General features: G+C 51.6%; 1 protein-coding gene across 3 annotated transcripts in view; it reads right to left on the reverse strand.

Annotated features, from left to right (window-relative positions):
* Positions 1-18683, reverse strand: part of CSTPP1 (centriolar satellite-associated tubulin polyglutamylase complex regulator 1) — a 572416-nt gene extending 553733 nt beyond the window's left edge. The window contains exon 1 of one of the 3 annotated variants that reach the window (XM_085646635.1): positions 18561-18683. In XM_085646635.1, the coding sequence (XP_085502761.1) occupies positions 18561-18603 (43 nt within the window). In that variant the 5' untranslated portion in view covers positions 18604-18683. The remainder of the gene's footprint in view (positions 1-18560) is intronic. The other 2 variants (XM_085646636.1, XM_085646637.1) reach the window with 2 other exon arrangements.
* Between the last annotated feature and the right edge of the window lie 2897 nt (positions 18684-21580).

Consider the following 21580-nt stretch of genomic DNA (forward strand, 5'->3'; position numbering starts at 1 on the left):
GGGTGGGGGCTAAGTCAAGGGTGGGGGGGCTAAGTCAAGGGTGGGGGTTAAGTCGAGGGTGGGGGTTAAGTCGAGGGTGGGGGCTAAGTCGAGGGTGAAGGCTCAGTCGAGGGTGGGGGCTAAGTCAAGGGTTGAGGATAAGGTGAGGGTGGGGGCTAAGGCGAGGGTGGGGGCTAAGGCGAGGGTGGGGGCTAAGTCAAGGGTGGGGGCTAAGTCAAGGGGGGAGGCTAAGTCAAGGGGGGAGGCTAAGTCAAGGGGGGAGGCTAAGGTGAGAGTGGGGGCTAAGTCAAGGGTGGAGGCTAAGGCGAGGGTGGGGGCTAAGGCGAGGGTGGGGGCTAAGTCAAGGGTGAAGGCTAAGTCAAGGGTGAAGGCTAAGGCGAGGGTGGGGGCTATAAGGCGAGGGTGGGGGCTAAAGCGAGGGTGGGGGTTTAAGTCAAGGGTGGGGGCTAAGTCAAGGGTGGGGGCTAAGTCAAGGGTGGGGGCTAAGTCAAGGGTGGGGGCTAAGTCAAGGGTGGGGGCTGGCTAAGGCGAGGGTGGGGGCTAAGTCAAGGGTGGGGGCTAAGTCAAGGGTGGGGGCTGGCTAAGGCGAGGGTGGGGGCTAAGTCAAGGGTGGGGGCTAAGGCGAGGGTGGGGGCTAAGGCGAGGGTGAGGGCTGAGTCAAGGGTGGAGGCTAAGGCAAGGGTGAGGGCTAAGGCGAGGATGGGGGATATGTCAAGGGTGGGGGCTAAGGCGAGGGTGGGTGTAAGGCAAGGGTAAGGGCTAAGTCGAGGGTGGGGGCTAAGTCGAGGGTGGGGGCTAAGTCAAGGGTGGGGGCTAAGTCAAGGGTGGGGGCTAAGGCAAGGGTGGAGGCTAAGGCAAGGGTGGAGGCTAAGGCAAGGGTGGAGGCTAAGGCAAGGGTGGAGGCTAAGGCAAGGGTGGAGGCTAAGGCGAGGGTGGGGGCTAAGGCGAGGGTGAGGGCTAAGGCGAGGGTGAGGGCTAAGGCGAGGGTGGGGGCTAAGTCAAGGGTTGGGGCTATAAGGAGAGGGTGGGGCCTAAGTCAAGAGTGGGGCTAAGGCGATGGTGGGGGCTAAGGCGAGGGTAGGGACTAAGGCGAGGGCGAGGGCTAAGTCAAGGGTTGAGGCTAAGGCGAGGGTGGGGGCTAAGGCGAGGGTGGGGCTAAGTCAAGGGTGGGGGCTAAGTCAAGGGTGGGGGCTAAGTCAAGGGTGCGGGTTAAGTCGAGGGTGGGGGGGCAAAGTCAAGGGTGGGGGTTAAGGCGAGGGTGGGGGCTAAGTCAAGGGTGAAGGCTAAGTCAAGGGTGGGGGCGGCTAAGTTAAGGGTGGTTGCTGAGTCAAGAGTGGGGGCTAAGGCGAGGGTGGGGGCGGCTAAGTCAAGGTTGGTAGCTGAGTCAAGAGTGGGGGCTGAGTCAAGAGTGGGGTCTAAGGCGAGGGTGGGGCGCAGCTCCACAGCAGTCCTCAAATGTAGCGCCTGGTCTCGTACAGATCCCATTTCCCGACGCCGCTCAGGCGCTTGGAGTAGAATGTGCGGTGAAAACCATGATGCAGTGGGACCGGTTCCCGCGCACGATGCCCCACACTCTTTGTGATGGCACCGGGGCCCCCACGTCAGATCTCACAGCCCCAGGTGTAGCTTTCAAGATCTGAGGGAGCTGGGGTGGGGGCACGGGGTCCTCTCTTCAAAGCACACCCGATCCCAGGCCCCGCAGCGGTGCGCGCCTCCCTCGATGTGATTACAGACACCAGACATTGTGCCCCCACACAATTACCTGTAATCTGCACCCCACAATGGCAGGCCAGGCCTGGGTGTGCACACTCCGCAGCTGCGCCAAAGAAAGGCCCGGCCAAGCCTTCGCAAACACGGCCTGCGTTACCTGGGGGCCGGGGGGGCAACAAGGCAAAGAAAGGCCCCTCCAGGAGCCACACACAAGACGCAAAGCTCTGCAAACACGGCCTGCGTCACCTGGGGGCCGGGGGGGGAAGCGCGGCTCACCAGAAGCTTTTAGCAGAAGCCACGGAGGAATCGGGCAAACAGCGCTTTGTTCCACAAGACAAGGCGCTTGATGATGGACAAAGAGCAGTGTGTGCGTCATCAGCACAGAAACCCGAAGAGTGCTGAATCTGCCCAGGCCGCCCACAGAGCCTGCCGCCCTGGGCGAGCCTGAACCCCGTCGAATCCACCTGCACCCCCAGTTCATGCACACGTGCATGGCCGAGCCTTGATGCAGAATTTGACAATACCCTGCCAGATACCGAATCCAGATTCCTTAAGAGGGGAGACAAGGGACTGTCAATAACGCCGCACAACGTGCACGGAATCTATCAGGTGGTGACACACTCGAACCCAAACAGAAACAACTGGTTCCAGTCATGAGCTCAGACTTGTAACTCATTTGTATCCAAACACAGGCCCCATGTTTAATATTCTTCGCAAAAACTGGCATATCCTGACTTCGGGTAAGTCACCCCTTTTCTGACTGAACACCCAAGCATGACGTTTAGGAGAGGCCGTACACTTCCCAACATGATCAGCCCAGTGACCCAACATCAGCAAGACTAGGTAGCTGGCTTAGTGACCATGCTAAAGGTGTCCACGAATGTGGGCACTGTAACACATGCAGATGGGCAGCAGACAAAGTAACTTGTTTCAACTGTAACCACACAGGCAACTTTACAATGCCTTTGTAGATTAATTGTTGTATATGTTATTGTCTGCTCATGTTTCAAAAGATAAGCTGGAAGTACTAAACGTCCTTTAAGAGAACGCATTGAAGGACATTTGAGGGCACTTAAAAGCAATGATTAGAAGTACCCGATTGTGATGTATACCATGGATGAGAGTTTACAGGGACATGTTCACAAGTTTAGTCCCATGGTATTGATCATGTGAGAAACGAGATTCGTGGTGGTAACAGAGAGTTGAGACTTTGACGCTGTGAAGCGTTTTGGATAACGAAATTGAGTGCAGTAGAACTGGGATTAAATATTGACAGTGAAATGCAGTACTTTTTAGGGGACTAAAATATCTCCTATCCCTCTCCCGTCTAAATGTGATGGATTATGGTGCCTTACCAACTGGACTGTTGATTTGACATATTGTATTGTATTATAACATGTTACTCATTTATAGGCGACCTGGTTTTAGGTTTAAACCTATAATAACTGATAAAACCCCACCGAAAGGAAAGTAGCCATCACCAGTGTAAACATATAAACACTGAAAAAACACCTTCACAACAACAAACTAAGTGCCATTCAAAGAAAGGAAAAGGAGAGTGAAAGAGTCATTTTTAATTCTTCCTTAAGGGGCCAATACAATGTAACTTTATTATACATGGTAGCAGCGAGAAAGACTGGGCTAACATTATTCTGCTTGAGTTTTGTTGTTTAGGTATGTCACTAAAATATTGTTTCTTCTTCCATCTGCTTTTTCAGTTTTGTGGTCTTTGGTCTACAGATGCAGTGTTTAGAAACATGTTTTAGGTCTTATTTAGTTATTTTAGAAACTGTAGAGAATCAGGAAATATCAAAATCATATTTGATATTTTGGCAACATTTGATTTCACTGATAGGTAAATGGCTGGCTTCATAAGAATCTTTCCCAATATGTGCCATCACATTTACCCACAGACAGAAAATGGGTGAAATCCTTTGATAGATCAGCCAGGTTTTCTATTGAGTCAGTATTGATAGTGGGTGAATTGTTAAACACCCTAGGCTTTAACATTCAATGCAAGGAATAGTGACAGATATCTGTGAAAAGAGTGCTCTCACGAAGCACCTAGGATAGTGGTGAAAACATGACACCAGACTTTTGGAAAACATGGAACGCAGTGTCTCTTGGAATGCTGCTGCAAAAGGTTCTTACCAAGTTCAACAAAGATTGGAGTGATTTTGTGTGTATTAGCAGTGATTCAGCTATGTATATGAAAAAGTTGTGTGATGACCTGTCAAAATCGATACCTGAGCTGAAGTGCTTCCATGTACAAGGTCCTTGCCACTTGCTAGATGGAATGCTGAAAGTACCTTTACCATATTCAGAGGGTTTTTTTCAAAATCTTTTTATTATGCAGCAGAACAACTTAGTGATACATTTACAAATGATCATATAACAATCTTCAGAGTTAATGAAGAATGCTATTGATTTGTAGTCCATTCTGATGCACTGTTTTGTTGTGCGTGGGAACTAAAACGCAAATATTTCTCATTTAGTGCTTTGTGTGGCATCAAAGAAAGAATCATGCCAACTGTGTCATTTAGCCAATGGTTCTCAGACCTAGAGGCCTCGAATGCTACATTATCCATGTGGTGACCGTTTACAGAATGTTGATTTAGGGATGATGGGAAAGGCAATAAATGTGCGGCTCTTCGGTTGCACATTGATAGTGATGTAACAAAAAGTACACTCTACTGCATTCTTAGATTTTACAGGAAAACAGAACTGCTGTAGTGGACACAATATAACACTAGAGTCTGAAAACACCCTGGTCTGCCAAGTGTTCAGCATAATTGGTGTAGATGTGAAACATCTCCTGGAGAGGAGGCTGGGAGACCCCTTTAGTGGCTTTGGCACTGGAATATATTCCATGTCAGAATGCTTGCCATTTGGTAAGCAAAGAAATGTTGAGGAGCAATTCAGGTAATGTTATTTTACAATGCATGGGAAATGACTTGCAATGATGCGTAGAAATATCCCTTCACCAACCATGGCATTCGAAGTCAATGAAACCTCACTGTGGTACTCTGCACAAGTTATAGATCCCTTCCGTAAAGGGGAATTTCCTCCAGACTTTGAAAGGTACTGCTTCATCTCTGACCACTTCGATAACTCTAAGGGTATATGCACCCAGTTCAATGCATATGTTGCAGAACCTGTCCCAGAGAATCGCAATCTTCAGGTGCACCAGTATTGGCATGGAAAGCTATGTCAGTGGCCACAGTTAGCAAATTGTATACTGGCTATTTTGACGTTGCCTGTCTCAAGAGCCAATGTTGAGAGGGCCTTTTCACAGATAAAAGTTTACAAGGGAAGGAAAGAGCGAGCGCGCATGACCAAAGTCTCACTGAAGAAATATTATATGGTGTACTGCGATAAGTGTGATTTGTAAAAAATTATTTGGACCTCATATACAATGTATGTACACTGTCTATATACTGTGCACTATCAGTGCAGAAAGCAAGCAGTAATAAAATCAAAACATTCCATAAACACCGGAAAAGCACTGTTTCTGTTGTTTTTAATGGCGCAAAAATGTGTCACCACTGATAACCACTGCTTTTTAAGGTATTGAAATCACTGAAAAAACCCCACCAGAAACAGAAAAGCCTACTCATTTAGTATGAGACGCAATTGGAATGCATAGAAAGTATTGTGATGTTAACATGCATAATTGTCTGTTGTTACTATATATACACCAATAATGTGTGAAGAGATTTGACTTGGATGTAGCTATGTATTACGTACATGGGTTGCCTTTGGATTTTGCCTGCTGGATTTGATGGTATATTCCCCTTTGGCACCTTTTTCTTTCTCTTACAATGCTTCATTTCATTCCCCCCATTCCCCTCGCGCCACATTTTCACTTTCCTGCATTTATAGGACATCTTTTATTATAACTGTTTGCTTTATGTACTTCGCTTAGAGCCCTTTTTTGACCTTCGCCTGACCTCTGTTGCTATAGCGACACCCTTACAAACAAATATGTTGATAAGTAACATACTATTTGTAAGTAGATTTGATTTCTGTGGCCACCACCAGTATTCCCCTACTTATAAATAGAATACAAACTCTTGTATACGTTTAAAGAAGGCCGCCATGGTTCTTTCCCTTTTTACAAAGATATTTCTACTCAGAATTTCGGGAAAGTATACTCATTATTTATTTCATTGACTATGGACTATATGAACTCAATTGCCCCTATCCTGGACAGCGAGGCTGGGAAATTCACCATTAAAGTGAACAACAGCTACGCGCTAAAGGGCATGCTAATTTACAGACCCCCTGGTCCCATTGCCAAGTTTGAGGAAAGCCTAATAGAAGGTATCATGGAGACTGCTTTATGCAACAATAAATTTCTGGTACTTGGTGATCTCAACTTGCATCTTAACAACCCATCAAACAGTACAAGCACGAACTTCAGCCAAGCATTAGGTGCTCTCCAGCTGACTCAAATAGTGAACGGCCCTACACATCAGTTGGGTCATCTTTTGGACCCCATATTTGCAAATTGGGAGGAAGTAGAATCTAAACCCCCTATTCCTATCCCCTGGTCGGATCATTATCTAGTTCCCTTTACCATTCGGATCCCTGGATATAGACCTCCGCAGCCGGCTTTGCTATATCATCTTAGGCGTAACTGGGCCACCTTTTCCCAGCGTAAATTCTGCGAGGCACTGGTTAATGGGGGAAGCCCGGGGGGGCTGACGCAGATTCAGCCAACACTAATCTGTGCACACGTATCACCGAGGCACTTGATTGCACGGCTCCTCTTCAAAAAATCAAAAAAACGAATTCCGGGGGCCGTGTACAAAAAACAGCTCCATGGTTCAATGATGAACTTAGATCCTTGAAATCTGCACTGAAGAAACTCGAAAGAGAATGGCGCAAGACCTTCTCTAAAGAATCTAGAGCCACCTACCTAACCGAGAGGCGAGACTACCACGGTCAAATTAGAAAGTGCAAAACTGCATACTACACGCTTAGAGTTAGTGAAGCCAGTAACTCTACTAAAGAGCTGTTCTCGCTTTACAAAACCCTTTCGAGCGGGAAATCATCCAGTGTCCCAGATGACTGTTCCCCCGACGCTTGCAACAGAATCGCCAATTTTTTCTCCGAGAAAATAGCAACAATATACGCAGCGTTCCCAATACAACCTAGAGCGGGTGCAGAATTCATCGAAAGCCCCAGGGAATGGAGCAACAGAATTAGACTAACCCACTTTGCTATCCCTTCACCCGAAGACCTTGTAAAGATCTGCAAATCAGTGAAGTCGGGTTCTCCTCGAGACCCCACTACACCTAAGCGCCTGGCAGACAGCCTAGTGGTATTAGAACCCTATATCAGGCACCTACTTAATACATCTTTTAGTAGCTCCACTGTACCTAAAGATTGGAAAAAGGCGGTGGTCCTACCCCTTAGGAAAAAACCGACCATCAGTTTAGAGAAACTTGAGAATCTTCGCACTATTTCTCTTCTCCCCTACTTGGCCAAAGTAGCCGAAAAATTGGTCAACTCACAACTGATGGACTTCGTCGAAAAAGCGGCATTACTGCACAAGACACAATTCGGTTTCCGTCCCCGTCATTCCACAGAATCTGCTCTCTTAACTGCAGCGGAGGCTGTTCGTCAGGGGGCGGATGAGGGTCATACAATGGCTCTCATCCTATTGGACTTGAGTGCAGCATTCGACACTGTAGCTCATGCCAACTTGCTACAGTGTTTAAATGATGGGGGAATATCTGAAGCTGCACTCTTATGGATCCAATCCTTCCTGACTGGAAGAAGCTTCCAAGTCCGTCTGGGCGACCAATATTCGAGAGCCATGGGTCTGGGACAGGGCGTTCCCCAAGGATCGTCCCTGAGCCCAACCCTATTCAATCTTTACATCTCCCCAGTGGCTTCGATTGCCGCGAGTCATGGCCTGGAAATCGTGTCATACGCAGACGACACGCAACTGGTCATCTCCCTATCGCGAGAACCCGGACTTGCTTCAAGTAGTTTTAAGGCCTGCATGCAAGATCTTGCCACATGGATGTCTACCAACTGCCTTAAACTAAACGGAAGCAAGACAGAGGTGCTCGTGGTGGGGTGGAGCCCCTCCGCTTGGTCGTCTGCGTGGTGGCCCCCTTGCCTGGGGGAGGCTCCGGTGCCTCGTCAGGAGGTCAAGAACCTTGGTATATGGTTTGATGCTGATATGTCTTTTGGTCCCCAAATAAACCGGGTAGCGGGTGTTTGTTTCAGCGTCTTAAAAATCTTACACAAAGTCCTTGCCCTCCTCCCCATGTCCGCCCGGAAAACGCTGGTACATGCCCTTGTGACATCACGCCTGGACTATGGCAACCTACTTTATTTAGGTGCCACCTGTAAGGCAGTAAAACGCCTCCAGGTATTACAGAATGTGGCAGCCCGCCTCATCTTAAAACTCCCCAAAAGATCAGACTCCAAAGCTGCTCTTCATAGCCTTCACTGGCTACCTGTAAGACGCAGAGTGGAATTCAAGGCCCTCTGTACATGTCATCGCATTCTTGCACGGAAAGCGCCGGCACCGCTCCACAACCTTGCCATCAAGCATGTACCCTCGCGTGCTTTGCGTTCCTCTCACGGAGGTCTATTGGTGGTCCCTAGAATCAGAAAGGCTCGCATGGGTGGACGCTCTTTCCGTCACCTGGCAGCTAAATGCTGGAATGCTCTGCCTCTTAATCTCCGCCTAGACCCCTCGGAATCCAGTTTCCGCAAGAACCTAAAAACTCACCTCTTTTCAAAGTAACCGAACCCCTCCTCTCCTCTGCTCTGAGTTTTTGCAAATGTAGCGCGGGGACACGCTTCTGCGTAACCATGCGCTTTATAAACTTTCCTAATAATAATAATAGTATATGTACGTTTTAACACAACTGTATCCTTTATCTCTGATGCGACCATAGTAGAGAAAACAGCTTTATCCTCGTATTTGAATCTAATACTCAGGTGCCCACTACAAGATAGCTGCCGTGTTTCGGGTACGGAGGTCAAGTTTCTCCAGGAGACTACTTTGTAATTAACATTATTATGGTGTTGTGGTTGTAATTATATCAGTACTTTAAATCATTTTATATATTATTCCACAATTAATATTGGGAATAAGTCTACACTCTGAGCCCACCAGCTTGGATGTTTTAGACTTTGTTTACATTGTCAGGGGTCTACTAGCTTTGCACCCCCCCACTTCTCCAACTGCTTTTTTGTATATAAATTATATATACTATTATATATTATTGGTCTGTAAGCATCTACTCGTATACATTTCTTTATCCAAATATAATAATATGCCCTTATTGAGACTAGCATTCAAATAGCCATCAAAAGATGGCTGCCGCGTTTTTCCACTTGTCATAGCACTGCGCATATAGGGGTATAAATCAGACCTCCAATATGGCACTTGTGGTCCATGGAACCAGCAAGCGAGGAGTTCTCTCCCTGCTGGGACGTTCGGACAGTTAACTATAAGTGATGTTGCGCTATTTAACAGCTTCGCTTGTATTTTCCTACTTGTATCCTCTGTTCTGTAAATATAAATATTTGTTTTTTTAATGGAGACGACTCTTAGTCATCTTACACAGATTGGATATCTGTAGCCTTGAGTACGCGGAATTATTTCACAGGCTTAAAAACTTTTTTGCCTTGACTGTTTTGTAGTCTTTTGATGCAAATTCTTCATTGCTAGATATAAAAATATATACAGTGATCTAGGACTCAATATTATTTAAGTTTTTGTTTCTTTCCGACCCCTATTAGAGGACCAATATCAGATTACTCTTTGTTGGACCTGTCAGCCCTAGGGTGGTCTCCCCGTCTATTTTTGTATTGTGCCTCATTTTTTCCACCCTCATTTTTATGTTGGACTAGGTCTCCGGGCGCCTTTTCATTGCCAATCAGTGTTAAGGTGCAGGTGCTCCCTTCTCCCAAGATGGCTGCCACAGACCCCTGCTACTGCAGGGTGGTCGTTTTTCATAGTAGCACCCTAGCTGCCAGGAGCTGGCTGGGACTCACAACAATGTTGAGACACCAGCCCGCCTTTTTGTCCCATAGGTAGAGTGGGGAAGCTCCTGGAATGTGCTGGAACCTTCTAGAAGGGAGGTGGGGTTTTACTTTTGCCGCCTTGGCTAGAGGTCACCTGACCTAGGGCTACTTAAGAGTGGGAGGGAAACTTTTGTGGTGAGTTGGCCATTGGGGTGAAGCAGAGCTGGAAGAATCCACCAGGAGTGTAGGCGGTAGGGCCTAGCCAGGGACTTATGCCTCTGAGAGTGCCAGGATTTAGGTACTGCCTCTTAAGTGAGTGAGGTGCCCTGTGAATCCCGCTGATCTTGCCCAGTAGTAGGAGGACCCAGAGACTCTCTGCCAGCCTGACTAGGAAGGACCTAGTCGCCCTCTCCATTCCTACCCCCTGTAACAGAACCCCTTAAGGGCGCCAGATACATCTGCGCCACAAGACTTCATCTGTCAACTGAGAACTGAAACCTAACTGTAAGAACTGAGACTGCATGACAAGGACGAGCTGTAAGCCTTGAATGCCAGAGCTGAGACTGCATGCAGGATCACACATGGAGGCTTGTCCACCAGCAGTTCTCCATATGGCAGCAAAAACCATTGCAGAGCCCCTCTGTAAACTCATGAATAATGTGATTCTATCCAGAATTTATACGCATAGTTGGAAACAAGCCATCATTAGGCCGCTCCAGAAAAAAATTAACCTAGATCCAGGGGACTGTAAGAATTATCATTCCAAATCCTTGCTTCTAGGCCCTGAAACAATCTTGGAGCTGCATCTCAATAATCAACTGATGGAAACTGCAGAACAACAATCATGGCTTAATGATTCTAGTTCGCATTTAGGAAACACCATGGGACGGACACGGCTCTAACATCTGCCACTGATTACATCAGGCGCACCGCAGATGAAGGACAGGGTGTGGTGCTGATTCTCTTGGATCTGTCGGCAGCATTTGATACCATCTCACTGATTGCTGCAGGAGAGACTCCGGAGTCTTGGTGTTTCTCATCAAGCACTAGCCCTCATGTCCTCATTCCTGACAGGGAGATCTCAAAGGGTGAAACCACAGTATTTCCACTCAGATCCCTTTGTCCTACCTTGTGGAGTGCCGCAGGGATCTTCTCTGAGCCGCACACTTTTTAATCTATATGTGCACCTTTAGCAACCGTGATTCACTCATTTGGATTGGAGGTAGCGTCATATGCAGGTCATGGTCACTATCCCCAAAGGCTCGTGCTCAACGTCAGAAAACATTCTCAGGTGCATGACGAAAGTGGCAGAGTGAATGTCTGTTAACTTCTCGAAGCTTAATGGGGAGAAAACAGAAGGGACGATATTCAGATCAGGGACATCAAAATGGAACGGCAAGCGGTGGCCTCACTCCTTAGGATGCGGTCCCGTCCCGAGCACGAAGGCTACGAACCTTAGAGTTCTGTTGGATATTGAACTCAACTTTAATGTTCAAACGAACCGTACCATCTCTACGTGTACCTGGATCATAAGGAGGCTTAAAAGAATCTTTCCTCTCATTCAACGGCCAGCACGAATACAGGTAGCACTGGCCTTGCTAATGTCCAGACTTGGTAACTGCAACTCACTATACGTGGCCGCCAATAAGAGTATGCAGTACACACTTCAGGTGGTGCAGAATGCACTGGCAAGACTTGTTCTGTACATTCCCAGGAAACAATCTGCCAGGAAGAGACTAGAATCCCTGCACTGGCTCCCCATCGAAAAACGTCTTAGCTTCACACCACTCTGCATGGTACACCAGTCACTATCTTCCCTACCCGTCAAGATTAAAAACAATGTTCAGCTGGCACTCCCCCAGTAGACCCCTTCGATCCCCGTTTCAAATGCGAATGGTGGTACCAAGAACCAAAAGGAGGAAATGGGACTGAGCATTCTGGGTGGCAGCGAGCAAACTCTGGAACTCCCTTCCTCTCGCCCTTAGGGCCATTCCACTTCTTTTACTATTCAGAAAGGCTCTTAAGACCTGGCTTTTCTCGGCCTAGCATCTATCTGGGGTAATTTCCTCTTCAATCTTCTGCTTTGTGACCGGTCTCCAGCGCCTTGATGCCTTAGGGTGATTGTTGCGCTTTACAAATTGCAAATCAAAAATCTAAATATTATTAGCTTCAAGTTGATTACATTACCAGCGTCCGTTTGGAAAACTGAATTGGATCATTTCTTCTTTGGAATACAAGCGAGCAGCGATGCCCATTACAAGCCTAATGTGAAGACGCGGGCTATATCTGTTGGGCCTGAACGGAAAACCTGGACTAAAGTGGACTATCACTTTGAGATTGTTGTACTTATGATTATTTTCGCAAACACCTGAGTCCTCGGATCTGTATGTTGATTAAGCTGCAGGACACCTGGCGGCAGGCGACAGCACGAGGCACAGGTATTAAGCTGCAGACACCTGGCGGCAGGTGACAGCACGAGGCACAGGTATTAAACTGCAGACACCTGGCGGCAGGTTAAAGTACAAGGCACAGGTATTAAACTGCAGACACCTGGCGGCAGGTGACAGCACGAGGCACAGGTATTAAGCTGCAGACACCTGGTGGCAGGTGACAGTAAGAGGCACAGGTATGAAGCTGCAGACACCTTGTGGCAGGCGACAGCACGAGGCACAGGTATTAAGCTGCAGACACCTGGCGGCAGGTGACAGCACGAGGCACAGGTATTAAGCTGCAGACACCTGGTGGCAGGTGACAGTAAGAGGCACAGGTATGAAGCTGCAGACACCTTGTGGCAGGCGACAGCACGAGGCACAGGTATTAAGCTGCAGACACCTGGCGGCAGGCGACAGCACGAGGCACAGGTATTAAGCTGCAGACACCTGGCGGCAGGCGACAGCACGAGGCACAGGTATTAAACTGCAGACACCTGGCGGCAGGTTAAAGTACAATGCACAGGTACTAAACTGCAGAACACCTGGCGGCAGGCGATAGCACGAGGCACAGGTATTAAGCTGCAGGACACCTGGCGGCAGGCGACAGCACAAGGCACAGGTATTAAGCTGCAGACACCTGGAGGCAGGCGACAGCACAAGGCACAGGTATTAAGCTGCAGGACACCTGGCGGCAGGCAACAGCACAAGGCACAGGTATTAAGCTGCAGACACCTGGCGACAGCACGAGGCACAGGTACTAAACTGCAGGACACCTGGAGGTGGGTGACAGTATGAGGCGCAGGTATTAAGGCGCAGGACACCTGGTGGAGGTGACAGTAAGGGGTACAGGTATTAAGGTGCAGGACACCTGGCGGCAGGTGACAGTACAAGGCACAGGTATTAAGCTGCAGGACACCTGGCGGCAGGGGACAGCACGAGGCACAGGTATTAAACTGCAGACACCTGGCGGCAGGTTAAAGTACAAGGCACAGGTACTAAACTGCAGGACACCTGGAGGCGGGTGACAGTATGAGGCGCAGGTATTAAGGCGCAGGACACCTGGTGGAGGGGACAGTAAGGGGTACAGGTATTAAGGTGCAGGACACCCGGCGTCAGGTGACAGTATGAGACACAGTTATTAAACTGCAGGACACCTGGCGGCAGGTTAAAGTACAAGGCACAGGTACTAAACTGCTGGACACCTGGAGGTGGGTGACAGTATGAGGCGCAGGTATTAAGGCGCAGGACACCTGGTGGAGGTGACAGTAAGGGGTACAGGTATTAAGGTGCAGGACACCTGGCGGCAGGTGACAATACAAGGCACAGGTATTAAGCTGCAGGACACCTGGCGGCAGGGGACAGCACGAGGCACAGGTATTAAACTGCAGACACATGGCGGCAGCTTAAAGTACAAGGCACAGGTACTAAACTGCAGGACACCTGGAGGCGGGTGACAGTATGAGGCGCAGGTATTAAGGCGCAGGACACCTGGTGGAGGGGACAGTAAGGGGTACAGGTATTAAGGTGCAGGACACCTGGCGGCAGGCGACAGCACGGGGCACAGGTATTAAACTGCAGACACCTGGCGGCAGGTTAAAGTACAAGGCACAGGTACTAAACTGCAGGACACTTGGAGGTGGGTGACAGTATGAGGCGCAGGTATTAAGGCGCAGGACACCTGGTGGAGGTGACAGTAAGGGGTACAGGTATTAAGGTGCAGGACACCTGGCGGCATGTGACAGTACAAGGCACAGGTATTAAGCTGCAGGACACCTGGCGGCAGGCGACGGCACGAGGCACAGGTATTAAACTGCAGACACCTGGCGGCAGGTTAAAGTACAAGGCACAGGTACTAAACTGCAGGACACCTGGAGGCAGGTGACAGTATGAGGCGCAGGACACCTGGTGGAGGTGACAGTAAGGGGTACAGGTATTAAGGTGCAGGACACCTGGTGGAGGTGACAGTAAGGGGTACAGGTATTAAGGTGCAGGACACCTGGCGGCAGGTGACCGTACAAGGCACAGTTATTCAGCTGCAGGACACCTGGTGGCAGGTGACAGTAGGAGACACAGGTATTAAGCTGCAGGACACCTGGTGGCAGGTGACAGTACAAGGCACAGGTATTAAGCTGCAGGACACCTGGTGGCAGGTGACAGTACGAGACACAGGTATTAAGCTGCAGGACACCTGGCGGCAGGTGACAGTACAAGGCACAGGTATTAAGGCGCAGGACACCTGGTGGCAGGTGACTGTACGAGGCACAGCTATTAAGCTGCAGGACACATGGTGGCAGGTGACAGTACGAGACACAGGTATTAAGCTGCAGGACACCTGGCGGCAGGTGACAGTACAAGGCACAGGTATTAAGCTGCAGGACACATGGTGGCAGGTGACAGTACGAGGCACAGGTATTAAGACACCTGTAGGCAGGTGACAGTATGAGGCGCAGGACACCAGGTGGAGGTGACAGTAAGGGGCACAGGTATTAAGCTGCAGACACCTGGTGGCAGGTGACAGTAAGGGGCAAAGGTATTAAGCTTCAGAAACCTGGTGGCAGGTGACAGTAAGGGGCACAGGTATTAAGCTGCAGGACACCTGGCGGCAGGTGACAGTACAAGGCACAGGTATTATCTGCAGGACACCTGGCGGCAGGTGACAGTAAGGGGCACAGGAATTAAGCTGCAGACACCTGGAGGCAGGTGACAGTAAGGGGCACAGGTATTAAGCTGCAGACACCTGGCAGCAGGTGACAGTAAAAGGCACAGGTATTAAGCTGCAGACACCTGGTGGCAGGTGACAGTAAGAAGCACAGGTATTAAGCAGCAGACACCTGGCGGCAGGTGACAGTACAAGGCACAGGTATTAAGCTGCAGGACACCTGGTGGCGGGTGACAGTAAGGGGCACAGGTATTAAGCTGCAGGACACCTGGCGGCAGGTGACAGTAAGGGGCACAGGAATTAAGCTGCAGACACCTGGTGGCAGGTGACAGTAAGGGGCACAGGTATTAAGCTGCAGGACACCTGGCGGCAGGTGACAGTACAAGGCACAGGTATTAAGCTGCAGGACACCTGGTGGCAGGTGACAGTAAGGGGCACAGGTATTAAGCTGCAGACACCTGGTGGCAGGTGACAGTAAGGGGCACACGTATTAAGCTGCAGACACCTGGTGGCAGGTGACAGTAAGGGGCACAGGTATTAAGCTGCAGGACACCTGGCGGCAGGTGACTGTACAAGGCACAGGTATTAAGCTGCAGGACACCTGGCAGCAGGTGACAGTACAAGGCACAGGTATTAACAGCAGACACCTGGTGGCAGTTGACAGTAAGGGGCACAGGTATTAAGCTGCAGACACCTAGCAGCAGGTGACAGTACAAGGCACAGGTATTAAGCTGCAGACACCTAGCAGCAGGTGACAGTACAAGGCACAGGTATTAAGCTGCAGGACACCTGGCGGCAGGTGACAGTACAAGGCACAGGTATTAAGCTGCACACACCTGGCGGCAGGTGACAGTAAGGGGTACAGGTATTAAGCTGCAGACACCTTGTGGCAGGTGACAGTACAAGGCACAGGTATTAAGCTGCAGGACACCTGGCAGCAGGTGACAGTACAAGGCATAGGTATTAAGCTGCAGACACCTGGTGGCAGTTGACAGTACAAGGCACAGGTATTAAGCTACAGGACACCTGGTTGCAGGTGACAGTAAGAGGCACAGGTATTAAGCTGCAGGACACCTGGCGGCAGGTGACAGTACAAGGCACAGGTATTAAGCTGCAGACACCTGGCGGCAGGTGACAGTAAGGGGCACAGGTATTAAGCTGCAGGACACCTGGCAGCAGGTGACAGTACAAGGCACATGTATTAAGCTGCAGACACCTGGTGGCAGTTGACAGTAAGGGGCACAGGTATTAAGCTGCAGACACCTGGTGGCAGTTGACAGTAAGGGGCACAGGTATTAAGCTGCAGACACCTGTTGGCAGGTGACAGTAATAGGCACAGGTATTAAGCTGCAGACACCTGGCGGCAGGTGACAGTAAGGGGCACTGGTATTAAGCTGCAGACACCTGACGGCAGGTGACAGTAAGGGGCACTGGTATTAAGCTGCAGCAGACACCTGGCGACAGGTGACAGAAGGGGCACAGGCATTAAGCTGCAGGACACCTTGATGCAGGTGACAGTAAGGGGCACAGGTATTAAGCTGCAGACACCTGCTGACAGTAAGAGGCACAGGTATTAAGGTGCAGGACACTTGGCGGCAGGTGACAGTACGAGACAGGTATTAAGCTGCAGACACATTGAGGCAGGTGACAGTAAGGGGCACAGGTATTAAGCTGCTGCAGCCACCTGGCGGCAGGTGACAGTAAGGGGCACAGGTATTAAGCTGCTGCAGACACCTGGTGGAGGTGACAGTAAGGGGCACAGGTATTAAGCTGCAGACACCTGGTGGCAGGTGACAGTAAGAGGCACAGGTATTAAGCTGCAGGACACCGGGCAGCAGGTGACCGTACAAGGCACAGGTATTAAGCTGCAGACATCTGGCGGCAGGTGACAGTAAGGGGCACAGGTATTAAGCTGCAGGACACCTGGCGGCAGGTGACTGTACAAGGCACAGGTATTAAGCTGCAGGACACCTGGCAGCAGGTGACAGTACAAGGCACAGGTATTAAGCTGCAGACACCTGGTGGCAGTTGACAGTAAGGGGCACAGGTATTGAGCTGCAGACACCTAGCAGCAGGTGACAGTACAAGGCACAGGTATTAAGCTGCAGGACACCTGGCGGCAGGTGACAGTACAAGGCACAGGTATTAAGCTGCACACACCTGGCGGCAGGTGACAGTAAGGGGTACAGGTATTAAGCTGCAGACACCTTGTGGCAGGTGACAGTACAAGGCACAGGTATTAAGCTGCAGGACACCTGGCAGCAGGTGACAGTACAAGGCACAGGTTTTAAGCTGCAGGACACCTGGTGGCAGGTGACAGAAAGAGGCACAGGTATTAAGCTGCAGGACACCTGGCGGCAGGTGACAGTACAAGGCACAGGTATTAAGCTGCAGACACCTGGCGGCAGGTGACAGTAAGGGGCACAGGTATTAAGCTGCAGGACACCTGGCAGCAGGTGACAGTACAAGGCACATGTATTAAGCTGCAGACACCTGGTGGCAGTTGACAGTAAGGGGCACAGGTATTAAGCTGCAGACACCTGGTGGCAGTTGACAGTAAGGGGCACAGGTATTAAGCTGCAGACACCTGTTGGCAGGTGACAGTAATAGGCACAGGTATTAAGCTGCAGACACCTGGCGGCAGGTGACAGTAAGGGGCACTGGTATTAAGCTGCAGACACCTGACGGCAGGTGACAGTAAGGGGCACTGGTATTAAGCTGCAGCAGACACCTGGCGACAGGTGACAGAAGGGGCACAGGCATTAAGCTGCAGGACACCTTGATGCAGGTGACAGTAAGGGGCACAGGTATTAAGCTGCAGACACCTGCTGACAGTAAGAGGCACAGGTATTAAGGTGCAGGACACTTGGCGGCAGGTGACAGTACGAGACAGGTATTAAGCTGCAGACACATTGAGGCAGGTGACAGTAAGGGGCACAGGTATTAAGCTGCTGCAGCCACCTGGCGGCAGGTGACAGTAAGGGGCACAGGTATTAAGCTGCTGCAGACACCTGGTGGAGGTGACAGTAAGGGGCACAGGTATTAAGCTGCAGACACCTGTTGGCAGGTGACAGTAAGAGGCACAGGTATTAAGCTGCAGGACACCGGGCAGCAGGTGACCGTACAAGGCACAGGTATTAAGCTGCAGACATCTGGCGGCAGGTGACAGTAAGGGGCACAGGTATTAAGCTGCAGACACCTGGTGGCAGGTGACAGTAAGGGGCACAGGTATTAAGCTGCAGACACCTGGCGGCAGGTGACAGTAAGGGGCACAGGTATTAAGCTAATGCAGACACCTGGCGACAGGTGATTTAAGGTGTCCGGCGGAGGTAAGCCATAAACCTTTTCCCATGTGTCTCCTCTACTACAAACAAGCCTGGTCACTGCAGAGGGGGGTCTCGTCACTACATATCAGGGCCGCTGTGCACGGTGCAGGTCGGGGGGGGCTCGTCTATTCAGAAACGAATCTGAAAACGAGTGAGAGCCTATGTGCCCCCCCCCCCATCCCCCCCTCCAGCCCGAGCCCCCTGCCCCAGCTGCATTCACCACCACCCCTGGGCTGCACCCCCAGGGCCTGGACTGCACCCCGTGGGTCCCACCTCTGCGGCTCTTGGGGGCCGGGCTGGGGGGTCAGTCTCTCTGGCTCTTGAAGGGGGGGGGGGCTTGTACTCACAGATTCACGCCAGGATCGCCCCTGCAGCAGTATCCGCCCCCCGGACCGTGCCCCCCTCTTCACCCCGGGCCCCCTCCGCGCCGCTCACCCAGGTACTCGGCCCCCGGGGGGCCCTGCCGCTCGGGACCCATGGCGCTCCGGGCCTGCTCCGCCCTCAGTCCCCGGCCTCGAGTGCTGGCGCTGCCCGGCTCCGCGGCCTCTTCCGGGGAGGGCCGCGTCCTCCGTTACCATGGCAGCGGGGAGGGGGCGGGGCACAGAGGGAAGGAGGGGGCGAGACTGCCCCCCTCCCTTCAAAGGATCCTCTGGGGCATGCTGAGGGCTCTGACACTACACGGGTCCCTGACACCACAACAGCATCACCCTGAGGGCCCCCAGGGCCACCTGACACCCACACATGTCCCTAGCGGGGGACCTGACATTTCAGGAGGTTCACCTGACACCATAGGCTCCCCTGCATCACCCTGAGGCCCCCCTGGGGGCCCTGACATTACAAGAGGGTCACCTGACACCATATGCTCCCCTATATCACCCTGAGGCCCCTGACATTAAAAGAGGGTCACCTGACACCATAGGCTCCCCTATATCACCCTGAGGCCCCCCTGGGGGCCCTGACATTACAAGAGGGTCACCTGACACCATAGGCTCCCCTATATCACCCTGAGGCCCCCCTGGGGGCCCTGATATTACAAGAGGGTCACCTGACACCATATGCTCCCCTATATCACCCTGAGGCCCCTGACATTACAAGAGGGTCACCTGACACCACAGGCTCCCCTATATCAACCAGAGAGGCCCCTGAGGGCTACCTGATATTACAAGAAGGCAGAGGCGCAACTAGAGCCAGATTTCGGGGGGGGGGGGGGCTAAGAAAAAATTTCGGGGCGGGGCTGTATCTTTTAAGCCATAGGCAGAGTGGAGCTGCAGGGGCTCTTAGAAGGGGTGAAACAACAGCGAGGTCACAGGTCTTTTAAAGACCTGTGGAGTGCTCGGGTGCGGCTGTGTGTGCGCCGGGAAGCTGTCTCATCCCGGGCAGCCACACACGACGGGGGGCTGAAGCCCTGTGAGTCCAATGGGTGTTGCGCGCCTGCAAGAAGGTCACCAGACACAATAGGTTTCCCTACTGCATCCTGGGGGCCCTTGACAATACAGGAGGGTCACCTGACACCATGGGATCCCCTACACCACAACGAGGGCACCCTGACATTACAAAAGGGCCACCTGACACCACGGGCGCCCACACATGACCCTGAGGGCCCCTAACATTACATATGGGTCACCTGACACCACAACTGCATCACCCTGAGGGCCTCCAGGGCCACCTGACACCACGGGGTCCCACACATGACCCTGGGTGGGGGCCTGGGATTACAGGAGGGTCACTTGACACCACACCCTTCCCTACATGGCCCTGACATTACAAGAGGGTCACCTGACACCACAAGCTCCCCTACATCACCCCGAGGGCCCCCTGGGGGCCCTGACATTGCAAGAGGGTCACCTGATACCACATGCTCCCCTACATCACCCTGAGGCCCCCTGGGGGCCCAGACATTGCAAGAGGACCACCTGACACCACAGGCTCCCTTACATCACCCTGAGGGCCCCTGACATTGTAAGAGAGTCACCAGACACCATAGCCTCCCCTACATCACCCTGAGAGTCCCCTGAGGGCTACATGACATTACAGAGGGTCACCAGACACAATAGGCTCCCCTACAACACCCTGAGGGCCCCTGACATTACAGGAGGGTCACCTAAAACCACAGGCTCTCCTACACCACCCTGAGGGCCCCTGACATTACAGGAGGGTCACCTAACACCGCAGGCTCCCCTACATCGCCCTGAGGGCCCCTGACATTACAAGAGGGCCACCTGACACTACAATCAATCAATCAATCAGGGGTTTATATAGCGTGCTACTCACCCGTGAGGGTCTCAAGGCGCTAGGGAGGGGGGAGCGGCTCCGACTCAGTCGAAGAGCCAGGTCTTGAGGTCCTTCCTGAACGTGTGCAGGGTCAGGGAGCGTCTGATGTTCACAGGGAGCTCGTTCCAGGTCCTGGCTGCTATGTAGAAGAAAGCTCTCCCGCCGGTTCTGTTTCTGTGGATCCGGGGGCCCTCAGCTAGGGCAAGATCGGCGGAGCGGAGTTTCCTCTTCGGTACGTGGAAGGATACTTTCTTGTTGAGGTATTTGGGTCCGATGTTGTTGAGGGATTTGTAGGCCTGGGTGAGGAGTTTGAAGGTGACCCTCTTCTCGACAGGGACCCAGTGGAGGCCACGTAGGTGTTGGGTCATGTGTTCGTGCCGCGGTGTCCCGAGGACGAGTCTGGCTGGGGCGTTCTGGATGGTTTGGAGTTTGTGTAGGAGGGTTCTGTTGGTTCCGGCCTAGAGGGCGTTGCCGTAGTCCAGTCTGCTGGTTATGAGGGCATGGGTGACGGTCCTTCTGCACTCGAGGGGATCCATTTGAAGGTCTTATGGAGGATGCAAAGGCAGTTGAAACTAGTTGAGGCGACGGCATTGATCTGGCGTGTCATGGTGAGAGAGGAGTCTAGGATGATGCCGAGGTTCCGAGCGTGGTCTGTAGGGGTGGGTGGGCTCCCGAGGGCGGAGGGCCACCAGTTGTTGTCCCAGGTGGAGGTGCAGGGTCCGAGGATGAGGACCTCAGATTTCTCTGAGTTGAGCTTCAAGCAGCTGTCTTTCATCCAGGCTGCCACGTTCTTCATTCCCTCCTGGAAGCAGAGTCTGGTGTCTTCGAGATTCTTCGTGAGTAAGAGGATGAGCTGGGTGTCGTCGGCGTAGTATACAATACTGAGCCCATGCTGTCTGACAACGGCGGCGAGGGGGCCATGTAGATGTTGAAGAGCATGGGGCTGAGAGAAGATCCCTGGGGTAATCCGCAGTTGATTTCCGTGGGTTCGAGAGGAAAGGAGGGAGTCGAATCCTCTGGGTTCTGCCAGAGAGGAAGGATTGGATCTAGTCGAGGGTGGCTCCTTGTACCCCGGCATTGTGAAGTCTGGCAGCGAGCGTGCGATGTGAAACGGTGTCGAAGGCTGCGGAGAGGTCTAGAAGGATGAGGGCTGCCGTGTGTCCCATTTCTAGTAGCATGTGGAT

The sequence above is a fragment of the Triturus cristatus genome, chromosome 3_1, assembly GCF_964204655.1.
Source record: "Triturus cristatus chromosome 3_1, aTriCri1.1, whole genome shotgun sequence".
NCBI lineage: Eukaryota > Metazoa > Chordata > Amphibia > Caudata > Salamandridae > Triturus > Triturus cristatus.